We start from the raw sequence: 23,639 nt of genomic DNA, 5'->3' as shown, positions 1-23,639 counted from the left end.
CAAAATTCCTAGTAACACCTATTTTTACAGGTGATTTAATGGGTTAATTATGAAGGTGAATATACAACTGACGACTACTTACCTATAGCATTTTAGGTTTTTATCTAGGCAATTGCTCAAGACTTTATTTTAAATTCAAATGTTTTCTAATAACTTAGGGAAAAAAAGTATTAGCCTGATGACTGTCAAATAACAGTTGTATTCTGCATTTCAGGAAAGACTAATTTGGAATTAGTTATGCTTGGACATAATTATCAAAACTAGATGTCATTTGGAAGGCATTTTATTTTACATAAAGGCACTATGAAAGGAACTACATTGAGTAACAAGTAGAAAAGCATAAATATTTGATATCTTCACACCAATAAAGTTCACTCCCAGATTTGCTTCCTACATCTGGTGATTAGTTTGCACTGACATCAAACTCAGATCATTAGAGAGAATCTACCAGATCGTCATCAGTCCATTCTTCCTAAGGAGGAAAAATAAACATAAGGAGAAGCATAACTATTGCCATATTATTGCCTTACCTCCCTTTAGGAAAATGGCATTGATAGCAGAAAAATAACCCCACAAAGTTTATTGTACTGGTCTTACTGCAATACTAGCATAGTCTTACCAACATGAATAATAAAGATTACAATTGTGTCCTGCCTCTGATTTATCTCTGACATGCCAGATACAATTTAAAGGAAAGGGGCAATGGCTGAATAGCTGGGAGAACAGCAAAATTTAGCATGTATGTTGGATCCTGCTGCTTCTTATAAACATGAAGAAGTCTTCATCAAGTTACTAGTACAGTACTTGTTTATACAGGGTAGATGGAAGCAAAATTCCCTTATCAATGCATAATGTACACAACAATGAAGTATGTAAAAAATGAAGATTAAGAACCTTCATTTGGTGTGGTGGTGCATGCCTGTATTTCCAGCTTTCAAAAGACGGGGGTTAGCCTAGACTACACATATTGAAATCCTGTGTCAAAAGTCCAAGAAAATCCTAACAACTTTCCTCTCTTAACCTTGCCTAAAATACTTATATTTTAAAACAAAAAATTCTGTTATGTAAGAAAGTGCAATAGTGATTTAAAATTTACCATTGGAGTAAACATACCTCCTCCTGTTTGGATTTCTTTGATACATAACCATCTTCTTCATAGCCTTTCCTCTTCTTCCTATAATTTACGAAACTATCAATAAGCAGTTTGGCATTAGAAATAGCAAAATACTATAAAATATGTAGGGATAAACTAGTAAACTATAAATAGATACATAACTACTGAAGAACAGTGCCTTTACATAAGTGAAAACATTTGAAGAATTATGGATATGAAAACAATGCTCTCCAAATCTAAGTTTAAATTCAGTGTAATACTAATTAGAATACCAAGAGAATTTTTTGTGGAACCTGTTAAGTCTAATATAAACCTGAGGTTATATTTAAAATTATGAAAAAATGATAGGAAGCCAATCACTGTTCATGACTAGACACCCCACTTTCACATATTGTGGCTTCATTGTATAGTGGGTTTTAAAAAATAGGTAAATAGTAATCCCCTACCTGTTGTGGGAGCTACATCCCAGATACACTGCAATAGGTGAAAATCCACAAATTAGCAGTGAGCCACAATTTAGTGACAACTATAAAAACTGCTACATTGAAAATTTTCACTGTTGCAGGGGTCTCTGAAACATTACTTCCATGATAGGTGAGTGATCACTGTAATCCCAGCCTTCAGAATGCTGTAGGGGAATGAGTATGAATTTGATTTCAGTGCAATGCTAGTGATATACTAATGCAAAGAAACAGAGAAGGGCACCAGTGCCTTATAAGTGGTTACCCTATCTTTTTGGGAGCCTGGTAAGAGAATTACCATTCAAGGATAGCTTAGGCAGAAAAATTTGCAACGCCCCTTTTCAACTGATAGCTTGATACATTTGTGTGTACCTGTGCAACTATGTGGAAGGCTCAGCCTGGGAGCATTGCGGATATAAGCTAGTGTAAAAAGAGAGAAACACCCTGGGACACGGTCAGTGGATAGATTTGGACAAGGCGGCTCTGATGAGAAGTCTAAACAGTTTGTAATCCAGGCACACAACAAGGTAGGATGTATGATGAAAAGCAGCACAAAAATGCTGAAAGTGTGGCTCAGCAGTAGAACACCTATCTGGCAAGAATAAGGCCCTGAGTTCAAACTGTAGCAAATAAAAAGGCAAACTATAGATAGGCACACAGTGACACATAATTGTAAGCTCAATGATCAGAAGAGGCTGAATCAGGAGATGCAGTTTGAGACTCAGGCTATATAACAAGTCCCTTTCTCAAAAAGAACCCATATGTAAACATAGTAATAATTATATACCAATAATCAAAACAGATATTCAAAATTATATATACATATGGATTTAATATATGTGGCCAAGAGTATGTCAACTGAAGATGTGAAATTGAAAAGCAACTGAAAGAAAAAGTAGGAAAAATATCCTGCCATTCACAAATAAATGATTTTAACCGCTCAAGACATAAAATAAGCCAGACACCGGTGGCTCAAGCCTGTAAACCTACCTACTCAGGAGGCTGAGATCTGAGGATTGCAGTTCAAAGCCAGCCTAGGTAGGAAAGTCCCTGAGACTCTTATCTCCAGTTGACTTCCAGAAAACTGGAAGTATCCCTGTGGCTCCCAGTGGTAGAGTGCTAGCCTTGAGCAAAATAGCTCAAGGACAGTGATCAAGCCCTGAGTTTAAGCCCCCCACCACCACCACCAACAAAGTGAATAAAATAAATACTAAATGAAGTTAAGGCAAAAGTATAAAGCAAAAGAAAATTTACATATATAAAAATGTAGGCCAGTGTGGCGCTGGTGGCTCACGCATGTAATCCTAGCTACTCAGGAGGCTGAGATCTGAGGACTGCGGTTCAAAGCCAGCCAGAGCAGGAAAAGTTCGTGAGACTCTTATCTCCAATAAACCACTAGAAAACTGGAAGCGGCGCTGTGGCTTAAGCGTAGCGTGCTCCCCTTGAGCTGAAGAGCTGAGGTACAACACTCAGGACAGAGTTCAAGCCCCAGGACCAACAAAAAAAAAAAAGTAAAAAAAAAATGTAGATGAGAAAAAATAGGACAGCAGGCACTGGTGGCTCACACCTTTAAGCATTCAGGTGGTTGAGATCCAGGTCAAGGGTCAAGGTCAGCCTAGGCAGAAAAGTTTCCCAGATCCCATCTCAACAACAAGACTACTTGCAAACCTGAAAATTGAATAAACTAGTGACAGCAGGTATAAAACTGCAGGATGAAAACCAAAATTTCATTTTGTTTTTAAGGAAATTTCTAAAAATTTAATTTTTTAAAACCCTAATTTTTAAACTTTTGATGGTATGTCAGTTTTCGCCAGAAGAATAAACTTTTACCAGGAAAACAGTTTAAGAACTAGTTGACTGGGAGACGTAACTTCTGAAATGTTCACATCAACTTACGTAATTACATTAAGCCCAAGCTCAGAAGAATGACATCGTTCCAATTTCTGCTTCAGAACAGCAACTTCTTCAGATCTAGGTGGTTCATACTTTTTTACTAAATTTCTCATGTCTATGTAGAGGAAAAAACAGTTCTAACTTGAGTACCACAAGCCTTGTTTTTATATGAAGAGAGCCAAATTATTCCTAACTCTATAGGAAACAGAAACACTCAAGATTATCTGTTCTTACCAAGATACACAACATTCTAAAATCCAAGAAGCACTATGCTTTTTAAAGTAATTATACATTGGTATATACATATAATCTGTATAGCTATATATCCTGTATCATATATACATGTATAAAGACATTCTGTATAATCAGCATTTTTATTTGCAAATAATATCATGTTCACTTTTTGTTCAATTTTAAAACACCTTTTGCTTTTCAAAAATTCCCTGCATTATTTAGTAGACATTTTTTCTTACTGTCAACCATATTTGAAATATTCTATACTATAGATGGTAGGTCAAGAATACAGTTCTTGTTTACAAAAGAAACTATGTAACGTGACAAATGGGTAATCTTCTGCCTCACAAAATATATGTCCCATACAAAAATATTCTTTTACTAAGATTAAAATAACCTTTTAGTAATGTAAAATTGTAGAACATCCTCTAGTTGATCTTGTTACTCAATGGTAACAAATCAAATATGTCAAGATTATAATGATGAGAGATCTTAGGAATTATTAGACAGTCATGTGCACAGTTTCAATGCTTAAAACTTTAAGTAAATACATTATCTTTAAGGATCTTTCTACCTACTAGATTCTATCGTCTGAGTCGCAATTAGCTTTGAAAGTGAACCCTCTAGTGGTAAAAGTAAGTATCTACAGTTGTTTATTTATTTAGAAAACTGATATATGTGATTTTTTTTTTGTCTTTAAATTCATTTTAAAACTATCTTTAAATAGCTATGCTACGAGGTTCCAATCCAACATAAGGGCATCATGTATTTTTAATAAAATTTCTTTTTTGTTATTGTAAAGGTATTATACACAAAGGTTACAGTTACATAAGTCAGGTAACTGAGTACATTTCTTTTTGAACAGTGTCACTTTTTTCCCTCCTTTTCTCCCAGGTTTTTCCATCCAAACTCCTCTCCCTGAAAAAGTTCATTTTCAACAGAGTGACCTGTTAGTATCACTGCTGCATTTGTTTGCCCTTTGATCTACCATTTCTGTGCTCTCCTTTACCCGCCCCCAAAACATATAAAACTTACATATAAAAGGTACAGAAATCAAAAACAACAAAGGAGGAAAACAACAAGAAGCAAAATAACATAGAATCATTTCTTGGAGTTCATTTCAATAACTATCATCATTATATGCCTACAGCTATTGAATCTTTGTGATCCTTTCCTAAGAATATACTCCTTTGGTCTGTGTGTATCTAGAGTTCTGTATACTTTATCATGTCCCAATGTATCCCTATGACCCAGTAATTCCACTCCTGGACATTATCCCATTGACCACAAACAAAGCTAGCCAGCTACCAGCACAACCATTTTCACTGCAGCATTGTTTACCAGAGACAAGATATGGAATTAACACAGATGCCCCTCAGCAGACCAATGGATTATGAAACTATGGTATATATACACAGTGAACTTCTACTCATCCATCAGAAAAAATGATACTGCACCATCTGGCAATATTGCCGGACCCAAAGAAACAGGTTGCATGGTTTCCCTCATTTGTTGTAACAAGAAAGTGCCTATAAATTTGTAAGTAAATCAACATTTATTCAAACATCAAATCCATCATTCTCAGAAAAGACCACTTCATGCAGAAAGAAAAACTAGAATGAAGAGTCAATGTAGTCAAGAATTTAATGTACATCCTACAAAATTAAGTGAGGGAAGGGGTGAGTTGGGAGGGAGGGTGAGAACATTGGAAGGAATAACATTGATCAACATGCACTGATTCATAAACTGCTTTGTTAAACAGCAACTCCTTTGTAAAACTACTTAATTTAAAAAATAAAAAGTATGTGCCCCAAGGCATACTATCTCACATGAAGATTTGAAATCTATCTTGTAGGTTTGTTAACTATTTAATTACAAATTTAATTTAGAACATACAAAATGGAAGCACAACTGACTTTGAAAGAGTAGTCAAAGCCCAGTGTGATCACTCAAAGTACCATGCTTGAAGCACATAGACAAAAAAATTACTAAAACCCATTTTCAATTAACACTTGTGGGGCAGTCATGCATCTACCATGCTAGCTATGTGAGATTAGGAGATTTGGGGTTCCAAGGTATCCAGCCAAAATGTTCTCAAGAAACTGTCTCAATGGAAGAAGCAAGGTGTGGTGGCTCATGCCTGTATGGTAAGAAGTATAAAACAGAATAATCATGGACCAGGCACATGCCCAGGCAAAAAGTAAAACTATCTTAAAATAACCAGTGTAAGAAAGGGCTGGATGGGTGGCTCAGGGGTTGAGTATTTGAGTTCAACCTCTATTACTGCAAAGAAGAAAGAAAAAAAAAAGAGAGAGGAGGAGGGAGGAAGGGAAAGAAGGAAGGAAGGAAGGAAAGAAGGAAGGAAAGAAGGAAGGAAGGAAGGAAGGAAGGAAAAAAGGAGTGAAAGAGTGGGGGAGAAGAGAGGGGACTAAATAGGAGCCCAGTAGTCATAACCATTCAGTGTTACATGGACAAAAAATGAAGATGGTGAAATCAGACAATTAATTAAACAATCTATTCAGTCTTTAAGACAATCAAAATGTAACTTGTCAGTTTTGGAACCCAGGAAGAAGAAATTCATTTTACTGGGCCAAATCAAGGTAGTGCGAGGGCTATATTTTTTCTGAAGGTATGAGTGAAGAATGCACCCTTTACTCAATCCAATTCTGGTGGCCATCTGCATCCTTTGGTTTATGGCTACCGTCACTCCAATTTATAGCCAGCACATTAACATCTTTCTCACTTGTCTAACACTGCTTTTTCTGAATATATCAAGTTTCCTTCTACTTTTCTCAGACCCTGCAACTGTATTCATTTCTCATTTCAATAATCTAGGCTATCATCTTTTTTTTTTTATTGCAGGCTATCATCTTAAGACCCTTCTTTACTTGAAAAACCTGCTACTTCCTCTTTTTCTTTTTTGACATTTAAGGTTCCATTTTTTTGTCATTCTAGGTTCCAGAAATTAGGACATGACTCTTTTGCCGAACAACTGTTCAGTCTACTAATAAGGGCTATCCTGTGCATGTAGGCTGTTTGTTTAGCAGCACTTTTTTTAACTTGGGCATGCCTTATTGACCATGCTGAAATCATATACAACTTTTTTTTCTAAATGATGATAGGCATTGAATTCAGGGCTTGTACATGCCAGCACACTAACCTGATGGTTTAAGCCACCATCATCATCCATGCTGTGACAGCCAAAAATCATTCCTGGTTGAGAAGCAACTAACAACAGTACCAGCAAATGATGTGCATTAATCATTTAAGCTGATTTACTTAAAAAAATTATAAGTTCCAGACATAAATGTTCAATCAGTTCTGTAGGTATATTTTAGTGATTATCACAAATGTGTGTACATTTTAAAAGAATTGTTTTGACCTACTATAACCTTTCTGAATCTTACTTTCACTCTCCTGATACATGTAAAGAATACTTCTATTTACCTTTGATCTGTTCTCTATCAGCGTATCTTCAATGCTTCCATAATACAGTAATTCAGTAAAAGTAAATTAAGGAAAAATCTGTTACCTCAAGCTACATACCTATTCAGAAAGCAGTTCTGTAAGAGTATTTTACAACATTTTCTATTTACTTACTTTTCATCGTGTCAAGTAACTGTGACAAGCAAATTCTGTTTTCTCTCAGCATTAGGCTCTCTGATAAATAACTGGTTAAAGAAAGGAAAGCATCTTAGCATACAGACATCTCAGAGTACACTGAGAAAACGTGACATCATGAATTATTTACATCCATGTTCACTTGTAATTTGTTGGAGTGACTACCACTAAAACCAATAAGAATACCAACTATGCTTTATAAATTATATTTGTATCATATCTAAATTGTTTATATTTTTACATGTGATATAGAGCCCAGTTACCATTTTCTAGGAAGCATTGGTATGAAAATATAATTCCTATAATTTGAAGTTTTAAATAACCAAATTTAATCTATAGTTATAAAAAAAAGGCCCAAGTGAACAGATTCTCAAAGCAAAAGTCTTTCAAAAACAAATACAAAAGTTGTGTGCTAGTGGCTCACACCTGTAATCCTGGCACTTAAGAGGCTGAAATCTGAGGATGGAGGCTCAAAGCCAGCCCAGGCAGGAAAATCCATGAGCCTCTTATTTCCAATTACCCACAAAAAGTTGGAGCCAAAATATCTACAGTCTGTGGATATGCTAAAATGCTTCATTTATAATGAGGCTAGGTACCATAGCTTCTATTTTGTATATTTGGAGTCATAATTAAACTTCTCCAGTAAAATAACCTTTCATGTGGACCTTAGGGTACTTCATTCCACACTAACTAAAATCTTATCACTGGATACTTACATGTCATAAGATGCTTACAATCACTCATGAAACTTTGGGTTATCTAAATTGTGGGTAAAGGGGCTTTTTCTACTTTCAGAACAGAAGACCTCTATGTAAATTCCACACACACTTATAATTTACAAGACTAACTATCCTTTCTATCCAGGGCAGAGATTTAGATCTTGCTTGTTCTTATATTCATAAATGTAATGAACAGTGCATACACAGTACATAAACAGTGCATTACACGGAAGGCACTCAATAAGTGTTTCCTCAGGAAAATGGAATATAAATCATCAGGGATTGAATGTATGCATTTACATAGCTGGTACGTTTTATCTGTAGAACAGAACTGTAACATAAATAAAATGTAAGTCTATAATCCATTATCTGAGATGAAGATGTGCTCTGAAATTTATAATTGCTTGTATTTTAGCAAACTAGCCTGGTATGTGGGATATATGAAATAGCCCACTGATGTCTGATGCAGCATCCTGTAATCAGAAATACTAATGTATGCCTATAAGGAAACATGAACACTTTTAACTTGGATAAAAATGAAATATCTCTTCCCATTTGCTACCATCTTATTAATTTGAAATGAAAATTTTAGGTAGGACATTATAAACATATAAAACAGGTTGTTTAGAAAGTATCTTTTTTCTTTACCTATTTTTAGGAATCAAGCATAGAAAAATTTCAAGGTTATAAAGAAATTATATATGGGCAGTAAAAAAGTCTAACAAACCCACTGAGTAACGCAAATACGTGGATGTTACTATTATTCTACCTCCCCAATTAAATAATATTGCACACAGTGTTATTTAAATAACATTTAAAACTTGAATAATAAAGTAAGAACCAACTGAATTTAAATTATGTAAAGCTATAATAAAGCCTGTTTCTCAGTGTGCATTTTACATATTAACAATTATAGTCCAATTACAACTCATTTGGACATCCCTAAAGCATTAATTTTCCCACAAATCTTTACTGAATTCCCTACTGTATAGCACATGAATTAATGATAATACAAAGCAGACATCTTCTATACGCATTTCTTTTCAATTCATAAACTTTCAGACTTGCCTCCTACTGACAGCTATGTCAGTCTTTCCAGAATACTTTCCACTTACACCATGTTTCACTTCTACTTTAGTCATAAATTTATTCTCTTCAACAAGTTTGCTTAATTTCTAAAGATTTCCTTAGATGATTTTATTTTCTTCTCTCATCAACTGTCCTAGCCATAATTTAACCAAGGTAAAATTCAAATTAATACCTTTCCATTGTAATTCCTGCTCTGGAGGCACTAGATAAAATGGCAGTCAGGGCTATTTGGGAAGGTGTATATAAAAGGTAAGCATCTGTCAATGCAATTCTGTTAAGAAAGTCATCAGCTGTTTTCCTCAAAATCTCTGGATTCTCCAACATTGGATAGCGAGTCTAGAAAGAAAAGTTTCAAATATTAACCATTTTTGAGATTTTAATAATATTCTGTTAAAAAACTACTTCATTAATCAAAACACTTAATACAAAATGCTTTCTTAAAGTAATTCCTTTCCTTTACCCCTAAAAGTATTCATTCTATAGAAAAATGTTTGGGATATACCATTAGAATGTACCAAAATCAGTCCTTAAATTGTAAATGCAACAATCTGTCTTCTGTGATACTATCATTTAACTCAGTAGCTTTCAAACTTTTTGAACACAAACAGCCAAAATAATAAACATGCTTAACATAGCTAAATTTCCCAGCATGATAATACCTGATATTCTTGGTTTATGTTAATTCCTGTCTTTATATTTTTCTACCTGAAGAGGAAGAGCAAGAAGGGAAGGAGACACTCCTAGAGATTCTACTAGGTTTTAAGCAGGCTCAAGAAATAAGTACTCCTACGAAATGACTTCAGGTAAGCCAGGTGATTCAAATTGAAGGTCACATTCAGGAATCACAGCATCACCTTATTTTCATATGAAATTTGTTTTTAAGGTATAGTCTTGGATAGAACTGAATGGAAATAAGTCTTGGACCTATCAGAATTCCCAAAATACTTACAGAATTATTTTTAGAATATGCCTAAGAAATACAGAAGACCTCACTTCTTGACAATTCCTCATATCCTTTAAGATGAATCCAAAATCTTAATTCTTCAGGTTATCTCAAGACATGATGCAGTAATTTTTATATGTGTTTGCCAATACTGGTGCTTGAACTCAGGGCCTTGTAGTCTCACTTGGCTTTTCCACTCAAGGCCAGTACTCTACCCCTTGAGTCACACTTCCATTTCCATCTCTGTGTTGATTAATTGGAGGTATGAGTACTTCATGTACTTTTCTACCCAGGCTGACTTCAAACTCAGATCCTCAGATGTCAGCCTCATGTGTTGCTAGCATTATAGATTTGAGCCACCCAACAACTGCCATGAAACAGAATCTTGTCTGAAACAAATTATCCAGAATACAGTCACAAAAGGCAGGCCTTGTCATATGTCTGTCTGACCTCTAAGGAAATTGACCAAACTATCACTAATGTCCCTTTTACCAAGTATACTCACTAATCTTAGCTGTTCTCCTTCCTCGGATACCTTGGTCACAAATCTACCTGGTCACAAATCTACTTGCTCCCATTTACCACAATCTTCTAGCCCTTATTTATTACCTCAATTCCCTGCTCCAATCCACTGCCAACACATTTCTGCCTAAATTTCAACAGTATTTCAATCTATCCTACCTTTTCCTTTACAACTCTACTCAGATCTGGGTGCGGCCAGAGAAAATCATATACTTATATGTCAAATAATGTTATCATACATTTATGTTCATAGATTTAATGATTTTCCCACACACAAAAAAATTGTCCCATTTTTCAGCGACTATGGTAACAATATCTACCTGACTCAATGTCTTCCATAATTCTCAGAAACTGTCATTCTCAGAATATGATTTCTGCTCTTAACCAAGAGAAGAACTATTTCCTGTCACCACCAAATGCTTGGGTATAAGAGTATCTTCATCCATACTTTTTTTTTCTGTTAAAAGAGCTATTATTGTCACTAAAGAAAATTCCCCATGCAAACCCCCTCTACTTTATTGCAAAAAGAAACATTTTTCATTCTCCCTTTAATCTTTCTCTTACCACTAACTCCCTAAATCAGCATTTAAATATGTATCCGTTTCTTTGGAAAAAAACAACACTCTCACTTTCTTCTATTTCTAGTCTTCGTTTTCTTATCCTATCCTTTTCCATATCAAAACAAAATCTGGTTTAATCCAAGTTATAAATACATATGTTTATGTGCCATCATGATATTTCTATCAATAATGGCCTACACATATGGTAATAGTTGCATAGTATAAAGTGGAGTTGAAAACAATTCTTCAAAGAACAACTCTAAAGGAGTATAATAGTCAACAGCTCATTTCATACCAATAAGTTTACCTTTATGTCAATGAGGAAGCCTTCAAAGGGTCTGTAAGGATTGTGGACAATAAGATGAAAATTAAGTTGCTGTATAAGAAGTAGTTCATATTCCAAAATCTGTTCCAGTGCCTTCTCTTGTCCCAAAGGACTTTCCCGCAGGTTTCCAACAAACTGAGGACTAGACACATTGAATTCATCTACTTTGCAGGCCAAAAATGCACAAGTAAGCCTAGAGGAAAAAAAAAATGGAGTGTGGAGGGATATACATGTATTTTGATAAATACCTAAATGTTGCTGGAAGTAGATTCTAAAATCATCACAAATGACCATGATAGACAGTGCAGGAAATTAAATAAAAATATCTGCAAACCTTTACCCATTAGCAGATACAAGACAAAATATAAAATTAATTTCAACCATCTAATATTACCACAGCATTCAACCACCAGACTCAAATGTCAATTTCATACAGTTAAATCTAAAGTCTGGAAAACTGAGGAATAAAAAATATACCAAGAAATATATCTGGAAGAACTAAAAACAGAACAGTGCATACATATGTACCATATAACCAGGGAAAGAAGGATAAGGAGATATTGCAAAAGGCCATGGTGGAAATCTCTGAAGTTGTATGAACAGAAATTATGAATTTATGGACATATTTACAAAAGATACTTAGCCACGATATGAAGTTCAGAGAGAGAAATTAGTGAGAAAGACACAGTAGTCAGCTTTTGCAAGCTGAGGAAAGGACTAGAGCTCACATTTGATAGGAATGGGAATTTAAAACAACAACAACAAAAACAACAACAAAAAAAAAACCAGAAATAATGTGATTGGCAGCAAGATTTCTGGTAAACCATGATACTTCCAGAGGACAGACACAAAATAAAACTTTTGTTTTAGTGAAACCAATGTGAAGCTAAAGAACATATAAATTTCATCCAAGGGAGGATGTTACCACAAATAATTTTCAGTTTGAAGAACTGGAAGAATAAACGAGTTACTACCAAAAGCAGTTTTATGGAAATAGCCAGGTTTGAGAAAAAGGTTTTGAATTTAGTCAAGCTGAAATTCAGATGTCATTAGTAATATTATAAAGCTAAGAGATAATCTTAACTTTACACAGGTAAACAGAATGTTTACCAGAATGTTTGCCTTTAGTTAGAAAACCAATCCACTTTTTCATGTACACATATCCCAGACAAATGCTAACAAAGATTTTCTTTAAAATGAATACAATAAATTAGACAAACTTATACTCACATTATTATCCGAGGGTGATATTCCATTACTGAGTTATTAAGATAAAATCTTTTGAAATACATACATGCTGTACCCTAAGGTTAAAACACAACATATATAAAAATCTATTCAAGCAGATTAAATGTCAAATTTAATGAAAAAGAATGTATATATGCTAAGGTTTCCTTGAGTAGTTATCTGTACAAATACCAACATTTGTTAATTTTCTTTTAATCAAATAAACCATGATGAAGTACTGCAAAAACAACACAATAAAAAGACTCCTGTCTGTTCCAGGCCCACTGTAACTAATTCTTTCTGTGGTTATTGAATTTACAAACATGTGTTTGTTTATTTACAGTTCCAAGTAACAAAAATGTTGAGAAACAAAAAACTCAGAAAAAATACAAATAGTCATACCAATCTTGAAAAAACACTGATAGAATAATGGCTGGGATACTATGCCTTCTCAATACACTCCAGATCAGTGTTAGAAAAAGGAACTTTGGAAGCAACACCTGTCATTTCCTAAATGCATCCATTAAGTAAACACATCCCATTCTGCACCAAGTACAAAGCTATCATTATATTTTAATCCTTACAACAGCTCCGTGAAGTATCACTATTGCTATCTGTACTTTACAGTACAGGAAACTGAGTATCAAGGAGGCTGATTTTATTCAAAATCAGATATCTAATAAAAGTCATAGCTGGAGTCAAGTGATACATGGCTGGATTTTGTTTGCTATTTCCTGACCAAGATATCTGCCTGTATTTTCAGATACTACATCATTTGGGTAGTATCAAAAAATATTATGACTTTGATGAAAATAATCATACTATACATTTCCTGACAGAAAAAATATACCTCTGCATGGAAATGTCACAATGAAGCTTCCACCACTCAGAGCTAATATGTTCTTATATTTTTTTAAAGGAGAGAACACTTCATTATATCTTAAATATCAAAAATTTGTCATTTTACGTAGAAAGGCATTATTCCACCATATATACATTGTATAAAAGATCAATTCCACAAAGTTCAATTGAAGATTGTTTCTTCATTAAAAGATCACATAAACCTATGACTGACCTCATTCTACATTTCATTTCACAAAGTACAAAAGCCAGATTTCAACATAAAAATTAATCAGGTATATCTAACATTTTTCGTCAATCTTTGCTATCTCAGATATAGGCTAGTAAATTGAAAGAAGAAAATCACCCAAAATACATTTAGACAATACTTTCAATGTACTTCAATTTTTTTCAAGTATAATTAAAAAGTTATTCTCCACTGGGCATAAATTATTCGCTCTCTTTAACTTTAAAACTTCAGACTTTTATATTTGTTCTCCACTATAAATCACTGTAGGATAATAGCAGGGTAAAGATATTCTATACTCTCCATCTCTGCTGTTCTCTTTATCTTTTAGTTGTTTTTTTGTTTTGTTTTGAGTCAGTCATGGGACTTGAACTCTGGGCTTGAACTCTCAGCTCTTCAGCTCAAGGCTAGTGTTCTACCACTTGAGCCACAGCACCACTTCCAGTTTTCTGATGGTTAATTGGAGATAAAGAGACTCAAGGACTTTCCTGCCCGGGTTGGCTTTGAATTGCGATCCTCAGATCTCAGCCTCCTGAGTAGCTATGATAACAGGAGTGAGCCACCAGTGCCAAGCTCATAAAACAATTTTTTAAACCATAAGAAGATTATTCAGTGCTATAAAATTATATTATAAAATATAAAAATTATATTCAGTGTTATATTATAAAAGTATTCACCATCCGCTACTCAAGGTTGAAAAAAAAAAAAAACAACTCATGGCATTAGTTTCTGCCAGGGCATGAATCAATGCATCATTTCAAACAGTATGGAGTGTGCCAGAGTTGAAAAGCAGTAGTTTTACTGCTCACTAGTTGATAATATGAAGGGAAAAACTACTTTTCTTTTTCTGTATCATGATACCACAACCTGAACAAGAGACCTCCATGCTCCTTTGACTATAAAATGAAGTACCTGAAGTACTTTGTCAGCTATCATAATTCATACTTTAAGCCAGATAACAGACTTTATACTTAATCACAATCATAACTTACCACAACAGACCGTGGCATTGCTGGCTTAAAAACTGAACAAAATTCCAATAACCTTTTTTCATAGTATTTGCAGAGTGTCATTTCTTCATGGGGCTCAAGAAATACCGGATCATTTGGAAGAACCTTTTGTGTGAAAATGTCAACATTAAATTCAATGAATTTATGGTAAAACTGTCCAGTTTAAATTTGGTTTATATCTGCAACAGAGAGAAATACACCACTCATCACTTTCTCTTTGGACATTACAGGCCAGAGGGCTCTTTCTAGTAAGGCTAACATCCAATTCTAACTCCTTCCAAAATTCCCTACGGATCAGTATAAATTTCAACCCCCTTCTGCTTACAAGATCCAGGGCTACTTCCTCCAACCACTGCTGCCTCAATACTGCTTGAGCCACAAATGATCAGGAGCGTCTACGCACCCGCTCCTAGCCACTCAGTTCTGGTCTTTCCCCTCATCTCTAACAGCTACGGTGTAAAACTTGCCCGACCCAACCTTGGCTTGCAAAGTCCAGAGCACCTGCCCTGCCCTGAATATCCCTGGCCATTTTACAGAAACATTTCGTCGGTGTGCCATCCTACTCTGGGGATGGTGCTGTTCTCCTGGGTACCTACAGACAGAGGAGGAAAAGGAACAAGAGGAGGAGGAGAATTAGGGGTAATCAGGAGAAAGAGAAGAAGGGGGGCAATGGAGCCAGGGGCAGAGGGGCCGGGGACAGAGGGGCCGGGGACAGAGGGGCCGGGGGCAGAGGGGCCGGGGGTAGGGAGGCCGGGGCTGGCCACCGCGGACCTCACCTTCCCATTTGCTACCGCTTTGCATTTGAACTTGCGGTTGGCGTCCGCCCGCAGTCGTGCCAGCTGCTCCTCACTGGCGAAGGTCCAGTGCCGCTTCTGGCTGCTGTTGTGGTACATCGTGGACGATGAGGCCGGGCTCAGAAAGTACAGGCAAACATCAGTACCACAGCATCAGTCTCCCAACCCAGCGAACGCCACGGACCCCAGGACGGCGGGCGCAGGCGCACTGACGTCACGATCACGTGAGAGCCCCGCAGAGGCATTTCCGGAGTCTACGCGGAGGGCGTTCCCTGGCTGGAGACGCGTGGGCGGAGTCTGTGGTTGGTGGGCGTGGTCAGATGTGGGCGGAGTCTCGCGTGGGCGGGGTTTGCCGGCCTGCTGTGACATACTATCTGGTTCCTCCCCTTCTTAGCAAGATTCTTTTCTAAAAGTTGTATTTTATTGTAAAAATGCTGTACAGAGTGGTTATAGTGACATGAGGAAGGCAATGAGTACGTTTTCTATGGAGCATTACTACCCCTTCCCTTCCTATTCTCCCACTATTCCTTCTCTCTCTTCCCCCCCTCCCACTTGCCTTGTGAGTATCCTTGTTGCAATGGGTCATCCTGTGTCCTTGTTTCAGCATTTTGTTATTCCCCTTCCCCTCCACAAATTAGATAAATGTATATACACGTATATACCAAAATCAAGTACAGTGACAACGGGATAGAGGGAGAGCATACAAAGGAAACAAAAAAAATCACATAGTACATTACAAACAACAAAAAAAGACCACTTGTGTCCACATCTTGGGGTTCATTTCCCTTAGCATCATCTTATATGGTCATATGTACATAGCTTTTGAGTTTTTCTGCTCATGTGATAAGATTATCCTAGACCTATACTAATGATTACAAATAAGGGAAACCATGGGACCTATGTTCCTTTGGGTCTGGCTTTGTTTTCTAAATGCCACTTTTCTTTCATATCTCTTTTCCTTTCTATTAGTCTGTTTTGGAGAAATAGATGTTTGATACAGATAATGCCTTGTTTATCAAGTTGCCCCTTCATGGCAAAATTGAAAGAGCAGGACCAAACAAGCATGCACCAAAGGGACTAAGGGGAGGCTGCGAATGGGCCTGTATAAATTCATATGGGGTAATCAGAACTGGAGAAAGAGCTTGGAAAAGCATCTGTGTTTAACAAGGAATGTTACTGAGAAGCTGATACTTGGAAAAAACATTTGAAATACTTGAGAGTAGTGTGAATTACTTAGTCTAAGGAGAAATATTGAGGCCACGAAAACAAGATGCAGTTGGTATTCATTGGTCCTGAATGTTGTGCGACTAACCTGACCTGTTTGCCAGTCCTCTTTTCCTATGTCTATCTCTGAATCAAAAGTATACAGCAGTTTCCAGAGATTTTATGAATATATTGAATAGGGAATGTAATCGGAAGTTTAGAAGAGGTCAGATTTCATAAGCCAGTTAATGGGCATTATGTTTAGTCACAACCATAAGTTGAGATTCCCATCTAAATGATTGCCTCCAGACAGTGTTTGGATGAACTATCATTAATGCCTAAGAGACTCACATTTTTGTTTTTATAACTTGGATTTTCAGAATTGAAATTAAGATGCAAAAAGTATATTGGTTCTTTCAAGATTAGGACTCAAATGTTTTTTTTTTCTTGCGATGGTTTCTAACATATTTATAAAATGATTTCTTTGTTGCTTTGTATGTCCCTCCCCCACGGTATAACCACTGTTTTCACTGTATTTGATGTTGGTATAATTTGTGGAGGGGAAGGGAATAAGCAAATTGTTTAAATAGGGATACAGGTGGACCCATTGCAACAATGAAATGTACAAGACCTAATGTCGAGAAACGAACTTTACAACTTTGGCGCAGGTGGAGGGGGTGGTGGTGGGGGGAATGGGGAGAAATGGGAAGTGATGGGAAGGGGAAACAAAGGAGGAGGCAACAATGCTTTTAAGAAATTTACCCATTACCTTGCTCCTGTAATTGTAACCCCTCCGTACAGTATTTTCACAATAAAATTTTTTTTAAAAGTATATTGGTTCCAAAAGCCTTTACTGGTTTTGGTATCTGTTGCATTTAGGCATTACTTACTCTTCTGTTTCCCATACATCCCGTTAAGAAAACAGATTTCCCTTTTGCAAGTATTTTTTTCTAATAGCTAATAAAAACAAGATAAAGATGATGAGAACTTTTGCAGTAGTTCACATCTGTAATCCCAGCTACTCTAAGGAGATAAGGAAGATCATAGTCTGAGATTAGCCATTACCCACAACTGGACGCCCTATCTCAAAAATAACTATTGCTCAAAGTGCTGATTATGGCTCAAGTGGTGTAGTCCAAACTAGTGCCCTGAAAGAACACTCCAATACCACAAAAAAACCCTGGAATAAATTAATAAAAAAATAATGAAAAGATCTGGAGATCAGCAGAGTTTTATCTTGAAAAGATACACAGGTTAAAATAAGTGGAAGAATGACTCAACTTTGCTTTCTATAAAAATATCATTTGAAGCTTAAGAACAGGAAAACCTTTTCATTTTGTTTGATACAACCACGAAGGGTAGAGGGTGCAGATTATTTATTCTTCACACTTACACTATTTACAGTGTACAGTGCATGTTGAACCCATGTTGGTAATCTAGACTAGGAAACTGGCTAGGAAAAAGAGGGAAAAAAGAGGCGAACAGAAAATCCAATGATGCTAAAGAAGAACACACAGGTTATGAGACTAATGGATGTGAACATAAAAGAAAGGAGTGACGTTGATCAAGATACATTTGCATTCAAGAACTTATTTGATGAATGATAACTCCTCTGTACAACTATTAAAAAAGGAAGTTTGGTGAGTGAAAGAATAATAGAAAAGAAAAAATGAAAGACACTAAAACAGGCCAGAGAAGATACATATATATATATATATATATAAACAAACATGTATATAATATGTACATATAATATGTACATATAATATGTACACATAGGAGTTATGCATTCATGTTGCTTCTTTTTATTTTATTTTTCTTAAAGAAATATGACAAATCATTAGTTTCATGAAGAAGAAAATAAAAATGGCCACTTGAGAGAATTGGAAGATTTTTCTTTCCACAAAGCAATGAATAAACTTGTCAAGTGCCATTATTTATTTTAGAAGATGAGATGGAAAAAACTTGCACCACTTTTCTCTAGTGTAATGTTGAGATTACACACACACACACACACACACACACACACACACACACACACATTAGGGATTGGATTTATCTAAATTAACTGTAAATAAAGCTGTTGCAGACTCAAAATTAATGTTCACATGTGATTCTTTCTTAGTAGGGTATACATTGATCATTTGGACTAAATGTTATTTTCCTGTTCAGCTGGATGAACAACAGTTGGTTTCTTTGCTATGTTTGCATCCAAAGATAGACTGAGGACTTAGAACTTGATGTCTTTACCTATTTCTGTGTTTAATTCCAATACCAAATAACAAGTGATTCTCTTCATCATCTTTGACTTCTGCTATGGAAATTTTGAATTATAAAGAGTAGAAACATGTTTTGTGATCAGTTTCCCTCCACAACCATTACTTTTACTCTATCCTTCTTCCTCTCCCCCTCTTTCTTTTCATGTGTGTATGTCTGTGTGTGTGCATGTATGCGTGCCTGTGTGTGTATTTGTGGTGGTAGTGGTGGTGGTTTTGAGACAGGGTCTTATTATGTAGCCCTAGTGAACTTGGACCTCATGATTCTCCTGTCTTAGTTTTATAAGTGCTGAGATTCAGGTGTGTGCCACCATTCCTGGCTCACCATTACTTTTAAATAACATCCATTGCTATCATATGGGGATGATTCAAACAAACAAAACAGAGACTGCAGTTGGAATAGGAAAATTCATGACTCAACAATGGAGATAATACTATTTCATTACACAACATCCAGAAGTAGCATCTTCATAAGAAAATTCCCGGTGATTTTTTTTACAATAAATACAATGTCTTCCTGATTCAACTGTTAAACTTTGTTAGTGTTACTAATAGACAAATTCTTAATATTTTGAATACAAGTCTTCCTTGCACATCAAAGGTTGAAAGAGACATCAGAGTTTGCCAAGCAGGGCCATCTGCTGGCTTCCTCTAAGTGCTCTGGAGTTGCCTACATGAGACTCTAGTTTCCAATGAGACACAGAATTAGAAATCCTTCTCTCTGACTTCAGGAAAACACTCTTTTTTCCTGGCTCTACCCTAGTTATCTTAATGTTTGGGGGAAAATAAAGATAATAAACTCAGATGAATCTTAGTTCAAACTGGAGAAATGAGATAATAAAGGGGTAAGGGAATGATTACTAATATATATATATGCATATATATACACATATATACATATATACATATGTGTATATATACATAGATACATATATACACATATGCATATATACATATATATGCATATATATGTTTATATGCAACTTGGGACCATTTTGCTGTTAAAAAACCATCAAATGAACTCATATTCAAACCATCAAATGAACTCATATTCAAATGGTTTCTGTTTTCAGGGTCACAAAGCAAAAAAAAAAGAGAGATTGTTGAGAAAATAAATTGCATTGATGTTCACAGAAACTTAATATCACTTTAGCTACCGACATAGGTTTATGACATCTAACATATAGCTTTCAGTGAGTACTGAAAACCACTGCAATCTTTGCACTTTCTTTTGGCTAACACTCAATTAACAAAGAATCAGGAATTCTTTCTCACTTGAATTCTCAGCTGTTCAGGTACAACCTGATAAACAAGGAATTATCTGCATCAAACATCCATTTTTCCAAAACAGACTAATAAAAAGGAAAAGAGATATAAAGGAAAAGTGGCATTTAGAAAACGAAACCAGACCTAAAGAAACATAGGTCCCATGGTTTCCCTTATTTGTAATAATTAGTGTAAGTCTAGGATAATCCTATCAGATGAGCTGTACATAGGACCATGTAAGATGATGCTAAGGGAAATGAACTCTAAGACATGGACACAAGAGATTTTTCTTTGTTGTTGTTTTTTATTTCTTTTTTTCTTTTGTGTTGCTCCCCACTGTAGTTTATCCCCTGTTGTCACTGTATTTGATTTTTGATACCCTGAGTATTGTATATAAATTTATCTGAATTAGGGAAGGGAAGGGGAACAACACAATTGTGAGACAAAGGACAAAGGGGGAACCAATTCAACAGTGATAAACACAAGACAATATGTTGGAAATGATCTGTACAACTTGGGGAGGGAGGGAAAGAGGGAGAAAAATGAGGTAAGGAGTAACAAGTTCAACAAGAACTGTACTTATTACTTTGCATATGTAACTGTAACCCCTCTGTATGTCACCTTGACAATAAAATTAAATTTAAAAAAGAAAACATCTTTTAAATGTTACCTCCAAAACTTTCAGTCCTTTTGTTTTAGGACTATTTTAAATTACCATGCAAAGAAGGATTGACAATATCTTAAATAGTACATTGTTATAAGTCCATGTCTACATCAGCATTTGTTTACTGGATTACCGATATACAGAGTCTCTAGATGGGAGAATGAAGTTTGTCTTACCATCTTTAACAAATGTCATCTTTAACAACACCTATGACTGTCAATAAATACATAAATAGTAAGTTTAGTAAATAAATAACTTGTAAGTTGTCACTAAAATAAGTTAACTTAGAATAAATGCAATCTATATTGAAACCCAAACATCTGTACTTTGACTCTATTAGATTCAAGTTTATAAGGTGAATTTATCTCCAGGCCCTTAGGAATAGATAATACTATACCATACCATTCATATTATCTAACATATGAAATATGAGATAAAATATATACTTATTAATTTTGTGTGTAAAAATCTAAAACTGGACCAGAACTTATTGTTTATTTTTTAAGATTTTTTCTGACAAATTTGCATTAGATTTAGAAGTTTATGCAAATGTGCAACTTATAGAAATTGGCAAAGACCTATACATTATTCCACTAAGCAGGTACATATTTTGTTTGTGTGTTTTATTTGTTTTTGTTTGTGTGTTTATTTGTTTTAAGACATGATCTCCAAGCTGAGTAGCCCAGGCTATCCTCAATCTCAAGATCCTCCTGCCTTAGCCTCAGTGCTGGAATTACAGGCTTGTGCCACCATGTCTGGTGTAGGCAATTATCAGTACTGAAGGTAGGGATGGTCTTTCTACTCTGGTAAATAATTCTTAATGCTCTTTCAAGGCTGTTGAGTTTTGCTTCAGCTAAATCCTGAAGGCCATCTGGAGAATATCAAAGGGAAATAACTCAAATGTCAAAATCTCAAGTCACACTGCCTCACTGTTCAGGTGACTCAGAAAATTTTGCTCATTAGAAGGCTAAATTCTCTACTCAGCAGCATTCTTGCTATCATTGTTTTGGAGTTTTGATATATGGTCTTGAACTCAGCTTGGTCAGAAATATTCCCACCTCTACTTGTGATGATGACCCTTCTCTATGTGAATGTGCAGAAATTTCCCCCCAAAAGCTTTCATACTCTGCTTTACGCACCTAATTAGCCTTTCTTCCCTCTTATCTCCTGGTTGTCCTTACTGGCTTTGCCTTCACCACAGGTAAACCTGCCTGCATCTCAAAGTCAGATATTCCACTTCAGTAGATGTAGAGAAATACCTCCAAGAATATTATTTTAGGGATAGGAAATGCCTAACAAAGATTCTCCAATTGTCATGTTCATCAGTTTTGAGAACTTAATACAAAGTCCTAGATTGCTAAGTTTCTAATTCTTGAACAAGCTCAAGAATGTGCATATGTAATTACTTCGCAGGCCAGGCTGGGAGCATGGTCCACACGTGCAGCATCACTATCCCAGTTGATTTTTATTGATTGGTAATAGGGAAAATGATAGCACTTTATGATAAAGCATCCTCACTTTTTTTTTACTATGTCCACACCTTAAATAATATGATAAAATTAGATATTCTAATAATAAGTACATAGATGCACATGTATGTTCCCACAAACATATCTATCTATCTATCTATCTATCTATCTATCTATCTATCCATCCATCCATCATCTATCTATCTATCTATCTATCTATCTATCTATCTATCTATCTATTTATCTATCTATCTATCTAACAATATATAGGGAATACTCAAAACAATTACAATTTTTGTTACTGTAAACTGGTAGTACGATTATAATTTCTGTTTATAACTACCTCTCTCCACGATCCAGTCTGTATTTACTTTGCATTTAGCAAGCACTTTGACTTGTTATTTACTCAGTAGAGTGACCTAAACATTTATTTGAAAGGGTCAGGGACACTAGGAGCTCTGCCTTGATTAGCTTGTATTTTTTTCATTAATCTTAATTTTGGGGAATGTAGTACTAAAAAAAGAAGACCCTAAAGAATCTCCTATACTCCAGATATACTCTTCCTTACCTCATTGTGGAGCAACAAATACTCCAGCTTCCCATTTGTAGTCATTATCATTGAATAGTGGGCACAGTAACTCCCTTGCCTGTTGAATCAGAGGTCTGAAGAATGGCAAGGAGCTAGACAACACTTTTAACTTCTATTGGAATCATTGTTGTGTTTCCCATTTGTAGTGCTCTTATCTTTGGAATGAGGCCTGTAGGCCAATAGAGCATGAATTTATGGGAAAAGGAAGCATATATTTTTCTAGGATATCATCAGGAGCAATAGTACATGGGATTATTCCTATTTTCTCCCTTTCATCTTAAGACTAGTAAATATTTGCTATGGAAAACAAAACAGATCCCTGAGTTAAATGCTGATTCAGAGTGTGTGAAACCTTCTAAAGAACTCTTCCAGAGCCCCTTGAAGTAACCAACTGATTCTATTACTGTGTTCTGATAATGCCTTTTCATTGTCCTCAGCAACTCCTGGATAGTGAGGAACACAGTGAGACTTACAAACAAACTGACCATGGAATTCATTGCCATATTTCTTTGTTGTGAAGTGAGCTGCTGGACCTGAAGCAATGTTGTATGGACCATTCTGCCAGATGAGGCA

The 23,639-nt window shown here is 35.6% G+C and overlaps 1 protein-coding gene across 2 annotated transcripts; it reads right to left on the bottom strand.

Moving 5' to 3' along the window:
• Window positions 1–265: 265 nt before the first annotated feature.
• Window positions 266–15,790, bottom strand: Ccnh (cyclin H). 2 transcript variants are annotated; one of them, XM_013015943.1, is made up of 9 exons: window positions 15,582–15,790; window positions 14,788–14,910; window positions 12,712–12,785; window positions 11,464–11,674; window positions 9,304–9,467; window positions 7,303–7,373; window positions 3,472–3,583; window positions 1,114–1,174; window positions 266–472 (listed from the first exon to the last, which is right to left on the bottom strand). In XM_013015943.1, exons 1-9 carry the CDS (start codon window positions 15,696–15,698, stop codon window positions 434–436), a joined length of 972 nt encoding a protein of 323 aa, XP_012871397.1. In that variant the 5' UTR covers window positions 15,699–15,790; the 3' UTR covers window positions 266–433. The 2 variants fall into 2 exon arrangements, with proteins under 2 accessions (XP_012871397.1, XP_012871398.1); XM_013015944.1 differs by having other exon boundaries at window positions 14,788–14,984; window positions 15,582–15,669.
• Between the last annotated feature and the right edge of the window lie 7,849 nt (window positions 15,791–23,639).

Source organism: Dipodomys ordii, unplaced genomic scaffold (assembly GCF_000151885.1).
Source record: "Dipodomys ordii isolate 6190 unplaced genomic scaffold, Dord_2.0 Scaffold28, whole genome shotgun sequence".
NCBI lineage: Eukaryota > Metazoa > Chordata > Mammalia > Rodentia > Heteromyidae > Dipodomys > Dipodomys ordii.
This window is presented reverse-complemented; position numbering and strand designations above follow the sequence as displayed.

Bases quoted from the DNA above. Each gene is read 5' to 3' on its own strand.
- Ccnh (XM_013015943.1), bottom strand. From the start codon at position 15,698: ATGTACCACAACAGCAGCCAGAAGCGGCACTGGACCTTCGCCAGTGAG. The intron at 14,911-15,581 runs GTGAGGTCCGCG...TTCACACAAAAG, and splicing joins AAGCGGTAGCAAATGGGAAG to GTTCTTCCAAATGATCCGGT. The intron at 12,786-14,787 runs GTAAGTTATGAT...TTTTAACCTTAG, and splicing joins CAATGCCACGGTCTGTTGTG to GGTACAGCATGTATGTATTT.